The following is a 19,821-nucleotide window of genomic DNA, read 5'->3' as shown; positions in this document are numbered from 1 at the left end:
AATAATAAAATATTATCGTGATATGGCTTTTTTAGAATTCTATAGAATCAATAATCTTAAAATGTATTGTCAATTCTATCATAGAATATACTATAAAATTATTAATGACAATTCTTTTGTTACAGTGTTAATTTTACCTTGTTTAAGCATTTAATATTTTAATACTGATGAAAATACATACTTATCTTATTTACTAATTAATTTATTGTTTTAAATGAAAATGATTATATAATAGCAAAATAATAAAGTTTTTAATATCTTTATTGCAAATAATTATGAGCATTTAATTAATTGAAAAAGTAAAAAACTTAAAATAGGCAAATCCTATTAATCAAATTTTCAGTATATAATAAAGCGAATGTAAACAATTTTAAATAAAATAAGTAATTTATAATGTGTATTTTTATATTTATCAATTATGGTTTTTAAGTCTAAGCAAGGTTACAACTCTAATTTAAAAATTAACTAATAATTTATTTTATCGAAGATTAATTAAAAGCTTAAATTCAATCAAATATTATTTTTAAATATTTAGGATTCATATTTTTTGATCCTTTTAGTAAATTAATTTTGTTAGATTATTTTTTGAAATAAATAATCTTAAATCTTTTTTAACATTAAAAAAAAGTTGAAATTAATTAAGAAAAATCTTCAATTTATAGTTGAATTGTAGCATCTAAAATTTTGTTTTAAAAATAAATATTTTCACTTATTGTAAATATTTTAATGAAAACTATTAATTTTAAACACATGAGATATAACTTTAAAATGACTAAAATGCTATTAATTATTTTACAAATTTAGAATATTTTAAATAAATATTTTTAATACTATTATTAAAAAATCAAGTAAAATGGAAAAATTTTGTAAAATAATTATTTTAATTAATATTATATGAATAATGATTTATTTGAAAGATTTTAATTTGTTCAAAACAAAATAAGTGTTTTAATTTAGAATAAAACTTATATATATTCAAAAAAATTTTTCTTTTTTACTGTAAAAACAATAAGAATTTAAAAGAATAATAAAATAGAAATAAACTGAAATATCTTTCTTTAATTTATGAATTAATTAATTATGATATAAATTCATTAAATTATTTTAATTATTAATCTAGAATATTCAATTATGTAATTATTAGCTTTAAATTTATTGGGAAAAATAAAATAGAAAAAATCTGGATACTTAATTAATTTTTTAATTTATTTATTTTATAATAGTTGTAGATTATAAGCCATATACTACACTTACAAAAGGTATAAATGTATTTTTAAAATATATCGTCACTCAATTAAGGATGATTTCAAATGATTTCTGACTATACAAAATATAGCGATTAGATGCATTAATTTGATAGGGATTTTAATTATTACTTCATACCAAAATGAAGTAAAATTTAATTTGGATATTTTTAATAGAATGTGCTAAAGATATCTTTTTCTCTTTATGAATGATCTGAAACATTTTGAATAATATCATTTATTTTTATTCAACAATAATTTTATGAATTTTACCATCATTTTAGGTGGAGTTATGAATTGTTTACTGAGTTTGCCTTTAGAGTGCAGCCAGACCTTAAACCTTAAATACAAATATTAAGAAATTTCTTAAATAAGTAGACTGTAGAGATGAGATAATAAACATCTAGTATATTATGTTATGCAATTAAAATGAATGAAATATATACGATTAGTGCGTAAGATTGATTATATTTCGTAAAAATAAATTTGAGATTTTAAGATACATTAAAAAATTTAAAGGAAATTTTTGATAAATAGAAATATGAGAAGAAAATTCATTAAACTGAGGGATTACAATACTTATTAACACAATTTATAGTTTAAATGTATAAAGAGATTGATTGATCTATTTGTTAAGAAAATAAATAATTAGCGATAAAAGATTAAGATGGAAACAAAATTACATGTAAATTAATAAGTAAATATATCATAGAGATGTCAAGATTCCGCATAAAAAAAAGAAATAACAATCTGGCAAGCAAAGAAGCTAACAAATAAATAAATAAGCAAGTGAATGAAAAAGCAAAGAAATAAACATGGAAACAAAAATGATGTTGCTGATGTGATAGATAGGAGAATAAGAAATAATTGAATGAATAAATAAAAAATAATAAAATTTACGATATACATCTTGAATAGATATAAATCAAAGAATTTAAGCGTATTTAAAAATATTAAAAAAATTAAAGTAATTTATATAGTATAAGGCTTCCAATCAGACGATAAAAGAAAAATATTAAAAAATTACAAAAACAAAGAATTATAAGAAGAAGAATAATATTATTGCCATTAGCGATATTCAATTATAATAGCAATAAAAACAATTATAGCATTAAAATGTTAAAAAAGTTAAGTAATACCTTCTGCAAGGGCTTATCCCTTAAGAACAGTTAGTCATTTAGAACTACCAAGATCATGGATAGCGAAATTAGTAAATTTAATGACTCTTTTTTGGCTGGATGCAATGCTGAATTCGTTGAAGGTCTATTCGAAAGATGGGCTGAAGATCCTACTTCAGTTGGACCCTCATGGAATAATTATTTCAAAAATTTAGTTCGTGGTGTTGAACCTGAATACGCTTTTTCCCTCCCACCTTCAGATCTTACCAAGGCTATTCACATGGCCCCTGATCACGCTATGAAGTTCATTGTTTCTGATAACCTCAAAGCACGTTTATTGGTTGATGCTTATCGTATTCGTGGTCACGAAATCGCTGATCTCGATCCTTTATGTAATATTTATTAAAAACTACAACCAGCAGCTTAGCAATTAATTATAGATGCTTAATTTAAACAAACTCATACGTTTTTTTAGGATAAAGTGTAAAAATAAGCTCCATAAAAGATACATTTTACAAGCCTATTATTTTTTTCTACTTAAATAGAATCTTCTTTTTTTATTGCAGATTTATATAATAAATACACAATAATTATAAAGCTTAAATTGAAATAGCATCCAATAAAATAATCGTTTTTAATCATTTAGTTTAACTATATGAAACTAGATTTATTAAAATTCATTTATTTTTATTATATATATCTTACTTTAAAAGTAAGCACTATTCATAGCTTTGTGCTAATTCACTGCATATTATTATTTAACAGTTTAATTGTTGCTGCAAAACACTATTTATTCAAAGGTTGCAAAATGTTATGTTTATATTTAAAATAGAAATGAACGAAGAACTTTTAAAGGCCGGTAAACCAAAGGGAACTTCTTCTCCTAAGTTAAGTCACCTCGATTTTGGATTCACTGATGCTGATTTAGATAAGGAAGTATTCATTAATGATGGTAGAGTTGATGGTATCACCAACAACCCTTCTAAATCAACTTGGAAATTAAGAGATTTAATTGACCACTTGAAATAAATTTACTGCAACAAGGTAGGTTATCAATACATGCATATCAACAACAAAACTGAAAGAGATTGGATTAGATAAAGAATTGAGAATGCCGAATAATTCAAGCCAACTAAAGAGCAACTGGTTAGAACTGCTGATAGATTGTGCAGAGACTACTGCTTTACTGAATTCCTTAACAATAAATTCAGTACTTCAAAGCGTTTTGGTTCTGAAGGTTGTGATTCATTCATTTCAGGTTTGGGTGCTCTTGTTGATCACGCAGCTGACAAGAAAATTGAAAATATCGTTATTGGTATGCCTCACAGAGGTCGTCTTAACACTTTGTATAGTGTTTTGAAGAAACCTGCCGTTAATATTCTTGCTGAATTCTAAGACATTAATGTTGCTAAGTTTGACGAAGAAAACTGGGGTAACTCTGGTGATGTCAAGTATCATCTTGGTACAACTAAAGATAAAGCTTATGGTGATCACACTGTTAGATTAGTAAAATAACGATTTACTTATTTAATTTTTTTTTAATAATCTTAAATATAAGACAAAAAAACTTTTTAAGAAAAGATAACTTATTTAAAAATAGCAAGATAATCCATAAAAAAATTATTTAATCAAGAATTAAAAATTAGATTTTATGAAAATATAGCAAATAAAAAAAAGGAATTAATTGCATAAATAATATTTTACTGATAATTAAAAACAATTTAATTTTGAAAAATGAATAAATGATTGATATTAAAATCTAAATAAAATTTTATTTTAATTTAGTCAATTATGGCAAATCCTTCCCATTTAGAAGCTGTTAATCCTGTTGTTTACGGTAAATTAAGATGTGTCCAAGATGCCACATAAGATACTAATGGTGACAAGTAATTCATTAATCTTTAATTATTTGTAGAAAATATAATTTATACCTAAACAAATATATAGATCTTTTGGTATTCTTATTCATGGTGATGCTGCCTTCTCTGGACAAGGTATTGTATACGAATCCATCTAAATGCATGATTTGAAGGACTATAACAATGGTGGTATTATCCATATCGTTGTTAATAACTAGATTGGTTTTACCACTTATCCTGGTGATTCTAGAACAAGTAAATTCATTTTATTTAAAAATTATCAACTTAATCAAACTATTTGAAAATTTAAAGCTCTTTATTGCACTGCCGTAGCTGAAACTGTTCAAGCCCCTATTTTCCACGTTAATGCTGATGAGCCTGAATTAGTTGATGCCGTTATGAGATTAGCTCTTGATTACAGATAGACTTTCCATAAGGACGTCGTCATTGATATTATTGGTATGTTTTATAAGTATGTATGTTTTTAATGTTAATTATTAAAACTAAATTTAAAAGGCTACAGAAAGTTTGGTCACAATGAATTAGATCAACCTGCCTATACCCAACCTTAAATGCAAAAAATCATTCAAAGTATGAAGCCTGTATATTTGAAGTATATGGATAAGCTTTACAAGGAAAATGTTTTAACACCTGAAATTGAAAAAGAAAGAAGATCTTATTATGAAAAGTCTCTTGAAGAAGCTTATCATAACTCAAGATAAGAAAAGACTTAACACACATAATGGTAATTTGTTAGAAAAATTAAACTATTTTTAATCATTAAATACATTTAGGGTCACCAAGCCATGGGAAGAACTTAAATTACCCACTATGTTCGGTAAGGTTAAGGATACTGGTGTTGATGTTAGTGTCTTAAAGGAAATTTCTGCTAAGGTTAACTAACTCCCATCTGATATTAATGTCCATAAGCAAATACAAAAGGTTTATGCTGCTAGAAGAGAAGCAGTTGAACAAAATGAAAATAAAATTGACTATGCCTGTGCTGAAGCTTTAGCTTTCGGCTCACTTCTATACGAAGGATATGGTAAATAATTAGCATTGTTAGTCTGAAATAATCATTTTAAATTATTAATTAGGTGTTAGAATCAGTGGTTAGGATGTTGAAAGAGGTACCTTCTCTCACAGACACTCTAAAATCAACGATTAAAAGGTAGATAGAGAAAAATACTGCCCACTTTCTTAATTACTTTCACCTTAAGATATTGCTAAGAGAAGATTAACTATTGCAAACTCCCATCTTTCTGAATTCGGTGTTCTTGGTTTTGAATACGGTTACAGTCTTGCTAATCCTAACAACTTAGTCATTTGGGAAGCTTAATTCGGTGATTTTGCTAACGGTGCCCAAATTATGATTGATAACTTTATTGTTTCTGGTGAAAGCAAGTGGAAGTAACAATCTGGTTTAGTTTTGAACTTACCTCATGGTATGGATGGATAAGGTCCTGAACATTCTTCTGCCAGACTTGAACGTTTCTTATAATTATCTGACGATGATCCCACAAACTTTATTCTTAAGAGACAAAACCGTCTTAAGTAACAATCAGCTGAAATCAATCTACAAGTATGCATGACAACCACAGCTGCTAACTATTTCCATGCTTTACGTAGATAAATCCGTCGTCCTTTCAGAAAGCCTTTAGTACTCTTTAACTCTAAGCGTCTTTTAAGATTTGCTGGTGTAATTAATTAAATTATTAATAGCTTAACTTTTTAAACCAATCAATTTATTTTAAAAATATCTCTTTAAAATTTTAATGAACTAAAAAAATATTAAAATCATAAGAAAATTTAATTAAATTTAGAATAAATTAGTCAAATTTTAAGAAAACATTTTTAAAAATTGATTTAAAATATAAAAAGGCTACCAGTAGTTTGAAGGAATTCTAATAAGGAACTAGATTTTTAGACATTTATAAAGAATAATACCCATAAGACATAAATGAACCTAGCAAAATTAAGAAGGTTGTTCTCTGCTCTGGTTAAGTTTATTACGATATTCTTGAAAGAAGATAAGAATCAAAGTGCAAGGTATTAATTAATTTATTTTTTTATCTTTGAAGAAAATGGTATTAATTATTATAAATTTAAAAATAGAACACTGCTATCATTAGACTTGAATAATTATCTCCTTTCCCTTATGAACATCTTAAGGTCGTTTTGGAAGAATACAAAAATGCTAAGATTATTTGGTGTTAAGAAGAACATGAAAATCAAGGTGGTTGGAACTTCGTTAGACCAAGAATTAGAGCAGTACTTGATAGATTACAAGAAGAAGGTGAACGTAAGAATGGTAAAGTAATTTATGTTGGTAGAAAGGCTTCTTGTTCCTCTGCTGCTGGTAAATATTAATTTTTTAAAAAATAAGACTTTCAAATAATAATTAATTAATGCTAATTTAATTTAAAAATAAATAGGTTCTTCATCTAAGCATAAGTAAGAATTAAATCTTTTCTTAACTCATTTATTCAACGAGTTGTGAAAGACATAAAGAGAAAGATAGAGTATGTAAAAAATAAACAACAAACTGTTTGACTGAATATATTTAAATAACTAAACCATTATCTATCATAATATAAAAATCTATAAATTAAAAACCCTTAATAAATTATGCTATTTTGCATTATACATAAATATATTTTGCTTATCTCTTTATATCTTAAATTCTAGTTAATGTTTCTGTTTTCAATTAATATCTTAAAATATTTCTATTTCACTAAAATATATAAATGAGTAATCAATCAATTAAATTACTTAAATTGATTGTTAACTAAAATAAATTCATATCAATAAAAAATAAATCATGTTGTTTTAAATAAAAAATATTTGAGCAAGCATTCTTACCATTCTTACTGCTTTATTCTTTCAAATAAATTACTTTTATGATTATTTAACAATTTAAATTTTGCTCAAAATTTGATGTAATGATTAAATTAAAGGATTTTTTTGAGTATAGTCAATTCACATCCAGTTCAAAAAAATTATTTTATTTAAAGATAGTTTTGTTAAGGAGGGTATGTGATATGATGCTCATAAAAATTGTTTCACAACATAAACAAACAAAATCTGTAGAAAAAAAAGCAATTAATAGAAAAACCAAAAATTTATCAAAATTTTCTATAATCCATGAATTTATTTCTTGAATTGAATCTTAAAAAAAAAATATTTTTAAATAAGATAGACACTTATAATAATTTCCCATAAATTAAATAGCGATAATATATGTGTTTATCTATTAAAATAATTCTTACTCAATCAAAAATTTTTCATAAAAACCCAATCGTTTCAAAGAACAAAAATTTAATTGATATAAATATTCATACAACTTTAAGATGTTTGAATATATTAAATTTTCATTCAACATTCATATTAATTTTTTATATGTTTTAAATATTCACAAATTTATTAATAGTAATATCTAAATAACCGATAATATAGTTATGATATACCCTACTATTAATGCAAATAAAATTTAAAATGTGTCGGAAGTTTTCAAAACTACTTTTTTAATAAATAAAGGCAATATCAAAACGCATTTTATAAATATTCAATTCTGACTCTCTGATTTTATTTTTGAGATTAAGCCAATTAGATGAAAAAATCATGGTTGATTTGATAAATAATTAATATTCATGTAAATATAAATATTCTCATCTTTCTTATGTTTATTTATGTAAATGATTGGTGAGCTTAACCTTGAGGTGTTAATATTCATTCAACTCTTTATAAAAGAAATATTGGCAGATTAAATTTGATATATTTTAAATTAATTTGACCTATTAATCACTTTGAATAGCTTTTAGAAGTAACTTATTCATTACTAATGAAAATTATGCATATTTTATTAGATAAAAAAATGTAGCTAGTTGGAAAGAGTCTTTAGATTTTGAATTAGTTTATAATTGGATTGGTAGATTTTGAATTCAAAATACTAAGTTGTTGAACACATAATTAAAGTCTATGAAAAAAAAACAAAAATTATCAATTAAACGATATCTAAAAAGACAAAGTAATAGTTAAAACTAATTTCTTTCTAAGTAAATTTGGTGCTCAAATTATTCTTTTATAATAAAAGATTCTTTTGCTGACTTATTAATAGATATTCTTTTACTTTACATATCATCATTAACCTATTAAATCAGTATTATTAAGAAAACTAGCAAATAAATCATATTTCAATAAAAGAAAAATTTCAATTTAAAACTGGATATCTTTAGACTTTAATTAAAGTGATAAATAATTAATTCAATTAAAAATAAATATTAGAAAGAAATGAACAAATACTTATTACTCGCTTTAGCTGGTACCATCCTCTTAGGTGCTACTGCTTTCTTAGTTGCTAAGAAGCACTCCGCTGTCTCTGATATTAAGATCGATGAAGACGTTTACACTTAATGGAAGATCTTCAAGAAGACTTTCGGTAAGAAGTTCGCTGATCCCGACTAAGAACACTACAGAATTGAAGTCTTCGCTGCAAACCTCGAAACCATTAAGAATGATAAGACTGGTACTTTGGGTATCACTCAATTCGCTGATCTCTCTCAAGAAGAATTCAAGAGCATCTATCTTACCTTGTAAGTTGAATCTTCTGATGTTGAAACTGCTGAATACGAAGTTGCTGCTGATGATGTTTCAATCAACTGGGTTACTGCTGGTAAGGTCACCGGTGTTAAGAACTAAGGTCAATGTGGTTCCTGTTGGGCTTTCTCTACCACTGGTTCTTTCGAATCTGCTCTCATCCTCGCTAACAAGGCTGACAACACCCTCAACCTTTCTGAATAACAATTGGTTGACTGCTCCATTTTGAACAACGGTTGCAACGGTGGTTTAATGGACAGAGCTTTCACTTACATCAAGAACCACAAGCTTGGTACTGAAGCTGCTTATCCTTACTTAGCTAAGAAGGGTAAATGCCAAAAGGTTACTGGTACTTAATACTCTCTTAAGAGCTTCACTGATGTTAAGAAGGGTGACACTCAAGATCTCTTAAATTCTCTCCAAAAGCAACCCGTTTCTATTGCTGTTGATGCTTCTAACTGGTCTTTATACACTGGTGGTGTCTTCTCTAACTGTTCTACCGGTCTTAACCACGGTGTCCTCCTCGTTGGTTATGAAAACAACGCTTGGATCGTTAAGAACTCCTGGGGTACCACCTGGGGTGAATAAGGTTACATTAGACTTGCTAGCGGAAACACTTGCGGTCTTGCTAACGCTGCTTCTTATCCCAACGTTTGAGTAGAATAAAATATTCAGATTAAAATCTAATTAAAAAATTTCTATAACAAATGTATTTTAATTTTACATATCTTTGTTAAATTATTACTTTATTAAGAAGTTTCTAAAAAATTAATAAATACCAATACTCCTTTTTATCTCTATCTATTATAAATGAATATTCTTCTAATAATATCATGTAATTCTAACATACACTCAAAATGCAAAAAAAACTTTAATCATATTTAGTTTTAAAAATTCAAATTAAGATTTTTGTTTTTGTAAACTAAAATAGTACATTTTTAAAAAAATGATTATTTCATTAATTTAAAAACTAACTTGTAAAATAATTTTAAGATAATAATTAAATAGAATAGTATATTTTTTTAATTTTAGTTAAATTAGATATTTGATTGTGATAGCTGTTAACGCTTTTCCTATAAAAAATTAAATTTGAAATAAACAAAAAAAAATAGAAATGCTAATAAAATTAAAATTTAAGGAAAAAATTTACAGTAATTTTGTAATAAAAAGAATTTTAATTTAAAAACATTAGATAATGTATACCTTTTTTTAAAGTCCTTAAATAAATTTACAAAAAAAACCATTTCTCTTTATATTATTAATACCTTTTCTTGCATTAATGGCTTGTAATTTTAAGATATCCATCCTCAAATCCCACTATCACTTTTATCATATTTACTTTTTAAAAACAGTTTAAAGTATTTGTTATTGTTAAAAAATTAATTAAAAAAGCAAATTTAAAAAAATCAAATTAGAATTTATTTGAAAAATAAGAAAGTAAAATTATTTTAGGATAGAAATGTAAAAATAGTTTCTACATTTTTTTAGTTGTAATTTATTTCGATATTTATTTTAATTAATGCTATTCGTATAAAAAAATCATATCAAAATTATGAAACAAAAAAAATACAAATTTTATTAAAATTAATAATAAATTTATTTTTTAATTTTAAAGATTGAATTTTCTAATTATAATTTTTAGTTTGGTAAAAATAAATAATAAAAAATAAGTTTTTATTTTGATTTAGAGATAAAAAATAAAAGCTTTTATATGTTTTTATTATTTAATTAAGAAACTACACTAATAATTAGATATTTTTACTACTATTTACTTAAAATTTGTATCTACCAAAATTTATTTAAGATATATTTATAACAAAAAGAGTATTAAGACCATTTCATATTTATAGCCGTATATTGAAAACAAATCAGAACTAAGTAATATAAAGTTAACTATTTACTAAATATTTAAAAAATGGATAGCAATTAAGCAGCAGACCAAGAAAAAAATAAGAAGCATAAAATAAAGAATAACAAAACAGTAAATTTTTTTTTTTTCAAATTCAATTTATAATTGTTCTTGTTTGTAAAAAGTTATTAATATAATATATTTTATATCAAAAAAAATTGTATTAAATAAGAGTTTCAAATATCTCACTGGTAGAGTATATCTATCTGATCATTATGAATTTTACTAGAGTATCTACTCTTCTAAAAGGAGTGTTCAAAAATAAATAACTAATTACTAAATTTGACTCTCCTTATTGAAAATCATCCTTATACTAAAATTCATCCTTATAAAAAAGTATCAAAAACGATTTTACAATAAATAAAAAATAAAACATAAATTAGAAATAAGAAATAATATTTAAATTCCCATAAATCTTTTTAATTTTAGTTATCTCAATACCCTTTTCAAAGTATTTACCTTTCTCTAAATATTATTATTAATTTAATTCTAAGATGTTTTAAAAAATCTAATTAAATTCATTGTTTTTTTTTGATGAAGTACATTTTTTTTAGGTAAAAAAATTTTTTATTTTCAAAATTTTTCTTTCTTATTCAGAAATCATCCTTATAAACTAGTACCTACTGTACTTATATTTATGATATAAATAAATAATCTTTTTCTCTTAAAAATAAAGTCTCTGAAAAAAAATTTTTATTTTTATTTATAAACATCTTATTATTTACACTTCTTTTAAAATTATGAAATCTATTGCAGATTTTCAAATCTAGAAAACTTATATCCATTCTCAATTTTTTTCATATTAATTAGGATAAAAGTAATAAAAATAAGCAATAAAACTTTAAATTATTTATTTAATTTTTATATAAATAAAATAGTTGCATTTTTACAATACTAAAAATAATAATTTAAAAGTAATAATATATCATATCATTTTTTTATTAAGATTAAAGAAAATAGATTTTGTTTATTAATTTACTCATATTTATTTGATATTTTTTCATTCTTGTTGGTAATGGAGTCTATATATATTTCTTCTTTAGAATTAATAAAGAAATTATTTTTTTTAAATATATTTTTTACTTTGATATTTTATAAGGATAAAAATTATCTTTTAAAAATTATAATTCTAATTTATAAATTATTAATAATATTTTCTTTCTTTCTTTTGTATAATTCTAGAGGATATTTGATTACAATATTTAAATATTTAGAAATGGATCTAATCAAATAATAGTCGTTAAAATTACATATAGTAGCTTTAAATTTTATAATAAATATATGTAAAGTTTGTTCAATAATCAAAGAGAATATTTAATTATTCGAAAAAATATAAATATTTTTAGTCTTTATTTTAGTATTTATTTAGTATTTAACAATTTTTTGTGCACCTCACATTTTAAATTTGTTACTTTAAAATCACCGAATAGATAAAGAGATAGAAAAATAGATAAATATTCTTCATTGTAGTTCTCTGATTTTATTATTTAGATGAGAGTTATTGCTTGAAATTATCATGGATTAATTTGATAAATAATTAATTTTCATCTACATATAAGTAAATTTTCTCATCTGCTTATGTTTTTTTATATAAATGACGGGCAAGTGAGCTTAACCTTAAAGTTTTAATATTCAACTAATTATAAAAGAAATATTTCAAATTAAATTTAATTTATTTTAAATTAATTTGACCTATAAATGAACTTGTAAACTTTTAGAATTAATGTATGTATTACTATTTAAAATAATACATATTTTATTAGAAAAAAAAATGTAACTAGTTGGAAAGAGTCTTTAAATTTTCAATTAGTTTATAACTAATTTGGTAGATTTTGAATTCAAAATGCTAACTTACTGAAGGAATAATTAAAGTCTAGGAAAAAAAAAATCTTCAATCAAAAATAGACGAAAAGATAAACTAATTTTTAAATCTATTTTTTTCTAAGTAAATTTGTTTTTCAAATTATTCTTTTATAATAAATGATTATTTTAATGCTTTTTTGAATTTATATTCTTTTACTTTACCTATCACCATTAACCGATTAAATCAGTATTACTATGAAATCTAGCATATAAGTCATTATTTAATAAAAGAAAAATTGCAATTTAAAACTTGATAATAACTTTAATTAAAGTGATAAATAAATTAATAATTAAATTTAAAATAAATATTAGAAAGAAATGAACAAATACTTATTACTTGCTTTAGCTGGTACCATCCTCTTAGGTGCTACTGCTTTCTTGGTTGCCAAGAAACATTCAACTGAAGTTAAGATCAATGAAGATGTTTAAACTTAATGGAAGATGTTCAAGAAGACTTTCGGTAAGAAGTTCGCTGATCCCGAGTAAGAACACTACAGAATTGAAATTTTTGCTGAAAACCTCGAAACCATTAAGAACGATAAGACTGGTACTTTGGGTATCACTCAATTCGCTGATCTCTCTCATGAAGAATTCAAGAGCATCTACCTTACTTTGTAAGTTGAATCTTCTGAAGTTAAGACCGTTGAATACGAAGTTGCTGCTGATGATGTTTCAATCAACTGGGTTACTGCTGGTAAGGTCACTGCTGTTAAGAACTAAGGTAATTGTGGTTCATGTTGGTCTTTCTCTACCACTGGTTCTTTCGAATCTGCTCTCATCATTGCTAACAAGGCTAACAATACCCTCAATCTTTCTGAATAACAATTGATTGATTGCTCCTATTTGAACCACGGTTGCAACGGTGGTTTAATGGACAAGGCTTTCACCTACATCAAGAACCACAATCTTACTACTGAAGCTGAATATCCTTATTAAGCTAAATAGGGTAAATGCCAAAAGGTTACTGGTACTTAGTACTCTCTTTAGAGCTACACTGATGTTAAGCAAGGTGATATTCAAGATCTTTTAAATTCTCTCCAAAAGCAACCTGTTGCCATTGCTGTTGATGCTAATAACTGGAAATTATACACTGGTGGTGTCTTCTCTAACTGCGGTACTAGTCTTGATCACGGTGTCCTCCTCGTTGGTTATGAAAACAACGCTTGGATCGTCAAGAACTCCTGGGGTACCACATGGGGTGAAAAAGGTTACATTAGACTTGCTAGCGGAAACACTTGCGGTCTTGCTAACAATGCTTCTTATCCCAACGTTTGAGTAGAATAAAATATTTAGATTATAATCTGAGTAAAAAATTTTTAATAATATATAATAAATGTATTTTAATTATACATATCTTTGTTAATTTAAAATTTTTTTAAGAAGTTTATAAAAAATTAATATATACTAATACTCCTCTTTATCTTTATCTATTATAAATAAACATTTTTCTAATAAAATCATGTAATTCTAGCATACACTCAAAATGCAACAAAAACTTTTATCATATTTAGTTTTATAAATAAAAATTAAGATTTTTGTTTTTGTAAAAGAAAAGAGTACATATTTAAAATAATGAATTTATAATTATATTTAAAAACTAACAAATAATTCAATTTTAAGATAGTATTAAAATAAAATAGTATTTTTATTTTTTAATTTTATTTTAATTAGATATTTGTTTGATAGTTGTTAATAATTTTCCTATAAAAATGAAATTTAAAATCAAAAATATAGAAATGCTATTAAAATTAAAATTTGAGTAAAAAATTTGTGTAATTTTTTTATAAAATATATTTTAATTTTAAAAATATTATCTAAATTATACCTTTTTTAAAACTCTTCAAATAAATGAACAAAAAAAACATTTCTCCAAATATTATTAATATGTATTCTAGTATTAATTGCTTGTAATTCTAAGGTATCCTCCAACCCCATTAACAGTTTTAACATAATTACTTTAAAAAAAATAATTTAAAATACATGTTTTAGTAAAAAAAAAATTAAAAAAGTAAACTTTAAAAAGTCAACATAGAATTTATGTTAAAAATAAATATAAAATTATTTTAGGATAATAATTTTAAAATATTTACTATATTTTTTTTAGTTGTAATTTATTTGTATACTTATATTAATTAATACTACTCAAATTTAAATCAGAATTATAAAATAAACAAAAACAAATATTATTAAAATTAAATATACATTAATTTTTTAATTTTAAAAACTGAATTTTCTATTTTTAATTTTTAGCTTGGTATAAATAATAAAAAATTAAATTTTTATTTTAATTTAGAGATAAAAATAAAAGCTTTTATATTTTTTTTTTATTTAGTTAAGAAATTAGACTAATAATAAGATAAATAAACAATAGATATTTTTACTGCTATTTACTAAAAATTTGTATCTACCAAAATTTATTTAAGATATATTTATAACAAATATATTGTTAAGACAATTTCAAATTTATAGTCCTATATTGAAAAAAAATCAGAGCTAATAAATATAAAGTATATTATCTAGTAAATTTCTAAAAAATGGATAGCAATTAAGCCGCAGACCAAGAAAAATAAGTTGAAGCATAGAATGAAGAATAAAAATAAGAATAAGAAAACAGTAAATTTTTTTTTTTCAAATTCAATTTATAATTGTTAATGTTTTTAAAAAGCCATTAATATATAATTATCTTAAAAATATTTCTAAATATTTTTTGAATCCGGCTTCTATTTTTATTGAAACTTATGAACCAAATTAATATTCTGCTTACAATTGAAAAAAACGAAATAAAGATTTTAGTTTAAAATAAATATTTTATTCAAGTAATAATTTTATTATTTTATAATTAAGATGAATAAAAGGAAAATGAATCTGAATAAGCTTAAACAGATCCATAAATCAGCTCAGGAAGTAATTAAAAATTTGATATTGAAATCACAGATGAAGACAATGACCCAGAGATTGAAAACAATCAAACTATAGGTAAAATTATTTTAAAAGTATACATAGTATATTAATATTGTTATTTTTATTTAAATTTAGAATAGATGAAATTTAAAGCTTATGACCTAAAAGCTGAATGTAAATATTGACTTTTAGCTTTTATATATAAACATTTTTTAGTAAAAAAGGTAGGAAATTTAGCAGAAGAACTTAAAGTTAAATTCGCAAATTTGGAAACGGATTATGATTAATGTAAAGATGAAAAAGAAGAATTAGAAAAAAAGTATAAATAAAGTATTGAAAAGTATGGTGAAATGATGAAAAATTATGAACATTAGATTATTAGCTTAGAAAACGAAAATAATATAAGAATTCAATAATTATAGCAGTAAATAGATGAATTAAAAAAATAGAATGAAGAAAAAGAATAGAGCTACTTAAATATGCAATAACAGATAAAATAAGATAAGTAAAGCTTTGATGACATATAAAACAAATATGAAGAAATTAATAAACATAATTAAGAATAATTCAAATAAAATAGTGACCAATGGGTAAAACTAGTCAATCTAACTGAAGAAGTTATTTTCAATTTTTACAATTCTAATTTCTTTACTGAAAATAAAGACGACATATCAAGTTAAACTCATATAATATTGTAGCATCAATAAACTTTCCAACAATTAATTGAAAAATATGTGACCTTCTTAGCTGAATAAAAAGAAAAAAATGAAGCTATTTCAGATGAAGCTTTTAACAAAATAAAATCTGAAAACGGAAATGGTGTCTAAAAGACTAACCAAAGAGTATAAGATTTATAACAAAAGTTCGAAGCGTACTAGCAATAATTCAATAAATTAAATTCAGAATCATAGGAAAATGAAACTAAACTCCAAGAAACAAAAAAGCAATTAGAAGATTTGTAAAATGAATTGGGAAACAAAAATAATTAAATATAAGAATTAAATGAATAGCATTAAAAATCTTAAACAGAAATCTAAAAATTGAATGAACAAATAACTTCAAATCAATAAAGAATAGAAGAGCTTTAGAAAAACGAAAATATCTTAGTTGAGAAAGATAAAAATATAAATGAGATCAAAGAATAATTATCAGCTTTAAATCAGCAAATTGAAGGATTCAAGGATATTTAAAATAAGTTGGATACTAAAACTGAAGAATTTGAAAAGCTTGAGAAAGATTTTAATTAATAAAAAAGTGAATTAGAAGAAAAAATAAAATCAAAAGATGAAGAAATAGAGAATCTCAGCAAAAAAATTCAAGATATAGTAGAATAATAACAAGAAAAACAAAAATAATTAGATGATTTGAATTCTAATTTATAAAATTCTAATAAAGAAAATGAATAACTGAAATAAGAAATTAATGATTTTAAAAATAAAATTAACAATAGTAACTAGGATTAAGAGTAATAATCAAACTAATTAAAAGCAGAATTAAAACAAACTTAAGAATAGCTAAATGATTCTTAATAAAAATTTGAATAAGCAGATAAAGAATTAAAAGATCTCAAATAGCAAATTGAAGATGAAAAAGTTAAATTGAATGATAAGAGTTAGGAATCAGAGAACTTGAAAGACTAACTCAAATCAGCAAATGAAAAACTAAATGAATCTCAATAAAAGTTAGAGCAAATTTAAAAAAATTTTGATGATTTGAAGCAAAATAACGATTTACAGAAGATAGTTGATGAAAAACAATAAAAATGTGAAGAATTAGAAAGAGAATTGAAAGAGTTAAAAACTTAACAAGAATAAGTTACAGCTTAAGTCCAATAATTAAATGTAGAGAAAGAAGAAATTTAAACTAAATTTAACTAGGTCGAACAGGAAAAAGAATAACTTAAAAAGTAAGAGCAAGAAAAAATTGACTTATTAAGTTAGGCTAAATAAGAAAAAGAAAATAATGAACAAGAAATCAATAATTTAAAGTAGACTATTGCAAATTTAGAAAAAGAAAGAACAGATATTTAAATACAATCTTAAGAAAAAGATAAATAATTGGATGACGCTAAACATACCTTAGAAAATTTAAACAAAGAAATCGAACAATTAAAGAATTAAAATTAGGCAATAGGTGATGTTAATGAGAAAAATAAGTAATTAGAAAGCGAAATCACCTAAATTAAAAGCGAAATTGAATAAAAAAATACTGAAATTTAAAGTTTAAATAGTAAAAATGAAACTGAGATATCAGAAAAAAAATAATAACTTGAAGATCATACTAAATAAGTGAATTAGTTAAATGAATAAATTCATCAATTGAGCACTGAGAATGAAAACCTTAAAAACGAAATTCAAACTAACTAAAATATATCTTAAACTAAATTAACAGATTTAAATTCTGAAATTGAAGGCTTTTAAAAAGAAATAGAAGAGACAAAACTATAGCTAGATGATAAAAATACATAGTTAAAAGGTTTACAGGTAAAGCTAGAAGCACTTGAAAAGCAACTTTTAGAAAAAAATGAAGAAATACAAAAAGTAAATTAATAATTAAAAGAAAGTGAATAAAAGCACGAAGCCATCTAAAAATAGAATGAAGAATTGTAAAATTCTTTGAAAACACTAGAGGAAAAAGATTATAATTAGATTCAAAACGATCTAAATTAGTAAGTTTCAGATTTAAAATAAAAAGAGTAGGATTTAAATAAATAATTAGATTAAAAGTTGCAAGAAATCAATTAGATTAAATAATAATTATCAAATGAAACATCAGATTTCATGAAAAAGAATGTATAACTTTAATAGACAATTTAGTAGCTAAATCAAACAATTTCATAATATCAAGAACAAATAGAGAGAATAAAAACCGATTTATATTAAAGCTAATAAGAAAAAAGCTAACTTTAAAGTAAATTAAATGAGGCAAACAGAGAAATTTAAAATAAAGAAGATGATTTAAATAAAAAAGTAGAAATAATAGCTGAGCTTGAACAAAATAACAAAGATTTAAAAATAAATCTTCACAACTATGAAGTAAAGAGTTATGATTTAGATAAAGAGAGATTTGATGTGTTAGAAATATAGATATAACATAATAAAGAATAGTAAGTTTAGTATAAACAAGCAGAAGAAAAAATTTAAAAACTAGAAGAAGAAATAAAAAAGTTACTTGCTGACAAAACAGATTCATTGGAAAAACTCTAGAAGGAAATTAAAACTGAATAAGTGATTGGAGAAGAGATGTCTAAGAAATTCAGATCAAATTTAGCAGAGTTATAAATCAATAACGAATAAAATAGCTTGGAAAATTCTCAAAAAACTATAAATCAATTAGCAGAAGTAGTATTGAGAAAAGTAAAAGACTGTTTCTATTCCAGCACTAAAATTGTTTAAATTTCTCGTCTCTTTTATGATGGATCTGATGGACGTAATGCTTCACAAGATAATGCCCTTTCTTTAATCCAAGAACTTAATGAAGCCTAACACGCATCTATCACAATTCACAAGCTTTTAGGTTTCGAGTATAAGAAATTCAAGAATATTTTACCAATTTAATATTTAAGAAACGACTTTAAGGTTATAAATCAAACAGAAAATACAACTTAGCCACTTTACGTTAATGAAAATGATCAAGTTGCTTAATATGCAATAGTAAATTATGAAATCTAAAATAACAAATTTTATGTTGGATTGATTTAATTTGATGTTGTTAGCACTTACTTTAGAGTTGGTTTTGTCCCTGTTAATCCTTAAACCAAATAAGAGTAGTGGGGTGAAGCTATTTATGCTAACTTCTGTCTAAATCATGAAGCTGCTAACTCAAAAAATTATAGAAATCTTGTGAGAATCAATCATTTCAATCCTATCTTTAGCATTAAAAAGGGCTATATCTATATTCGTTTTAATATCTAGAAGAACATTTTCTAATTCTGTGACACAAATTATCAATTGAGCGAATTATCCAAATGCTAATTTAAAAGTGATTTACATTACAAACTCTTCATCGGCATGAAAGAAACTAAGGGACATTTCTAAATAGTTGATTTGAAGGAATAAAGTAGAGATGAAGATATTAATATTATGACTCAAATATTCTCTAATGAACAGCCATAATTCGAAGATTTGATTAGACTTTTTATTTGAAACAATAAATAAATCTAAGTTAACATAAATAAAATTAAAAAATTAAATTATTTCTTAGTGATGTGAGTCAATTTTTTATATCAATAAATATTCAATCAAAATATTTTATAAATTTTTAATTTTAAAACACTTTTTTTCATCATCTTTATGATTTTATTTTACTAAAATTATATTTAAATTCTTATT

The 19,821-nt window shown here is 23.4% G+C and overlaps 4 protein-coding genes across 4 annotated transcripts; all 4 read left to right on the top strand. All coding sequences in view use genetic code 6, as the record gives it.

Moving 5' to 3' along the window:
- Positions 1-2,360: 2,360 nt before the first annotated feature.
- Positions 2,361-6,774, top strand: TTHERM_00268070 (oxoglutarate dehydrogenase (succinyl-transferring), E1 component; the record flags this gene model as incomplete). The annotated part of the gene is made up of 10 exons (XM_001015942.3): positions 2,361-2,754; positions 3,195-3,868; positions 4,148-4,248; positions 4,310-4,476; positions 4,534-4,680; positions 4,738-4,966; positions 5,016-5,266; positions 5,319-5,920; positions 6,103-6,270; positions 6,337-6,774. The coding sequence occupies 10 exons, from the start codon at positions 2,361-2,363 to the stop codon at positions 6,772-6,774; spliced, it is 3,171 nt and encodes a 1,056-aa protein (XP_001015942.2).
- Positions 6,775-8,511: 1,737 nt separating this feature from the next.
- TTHERM_00268060 (papain family cysteine protease) lies at positions 8,512-9,474 on the top strand (the record flags this gene model as incomplete). The annotated part of the gene is made up of 1 exon (XM_001015941.3): positions 8,512-9,474. The coding sequence occupies one exon, from the start codon at positions 8,512-8,514 to the stop codon at positions 9,472-9,474; it is 963 nt and encodes a 320-aa protein (XP_001015941.1).
- Positions 9,475-12,907: 3,433 nt separating this feature from the next.
- On the top strand, positions 12,908-13,864 carry TTHERM_00268050 (papain family cysteine protease; the record flags this gene model as incomplete). The annotated part of the gene is made up of 1 exon (XM_001015940.1): positions 12,908-13,864. One exon carries the CDS (start codon positions 12,908-12,910, stop codon positions 13,862-13,864), a length of 957 nt encoding a protein of 318 aa, XP_001015940.1.
- Positions 13,865-15,123: 1,259 nt separating this feature from the next.
- TTHERM_00268040 (hypothetical protein) lies at positions 15,124-19,635 on the top strand (the record flags this gene model as incomplete). The annotated part of the gene is made up of 4 exons (XM_001015939.3): positions 15,124-15,202; positions 15,434-15,565; positions 15,626-15,664; positions 15,707-19,635. 4 exons carry the CDS (start codon positions 15,124-15,126, stop codon positions 19,633-19,635), a joined length of 4,179 nt encoding a protein of 1,392 aa, XP_001015939.2.
- Positions 19,636-19,821: the final 186 nt, after the last annotated feature.

This window comes from Tetrahymena thermophila (genome assembly GCF_000189635.1).
Source record: "Tetrahymena thermophila SB210 genomic scaffold scf_8254649, whole genome shotgun sequence".
Taxonomy (NCBI): Eukaryota; Ciliophora; class Oligohymenophorea; order Hymenostomatida; family Tetrahymenidae; genus Tetrahymena; species Tetrahymena thermophila.
Note: the sequence above shows the minus strand (reverse complement) of the source record. Positions and strands in the feature narration are given on the sequence as shown.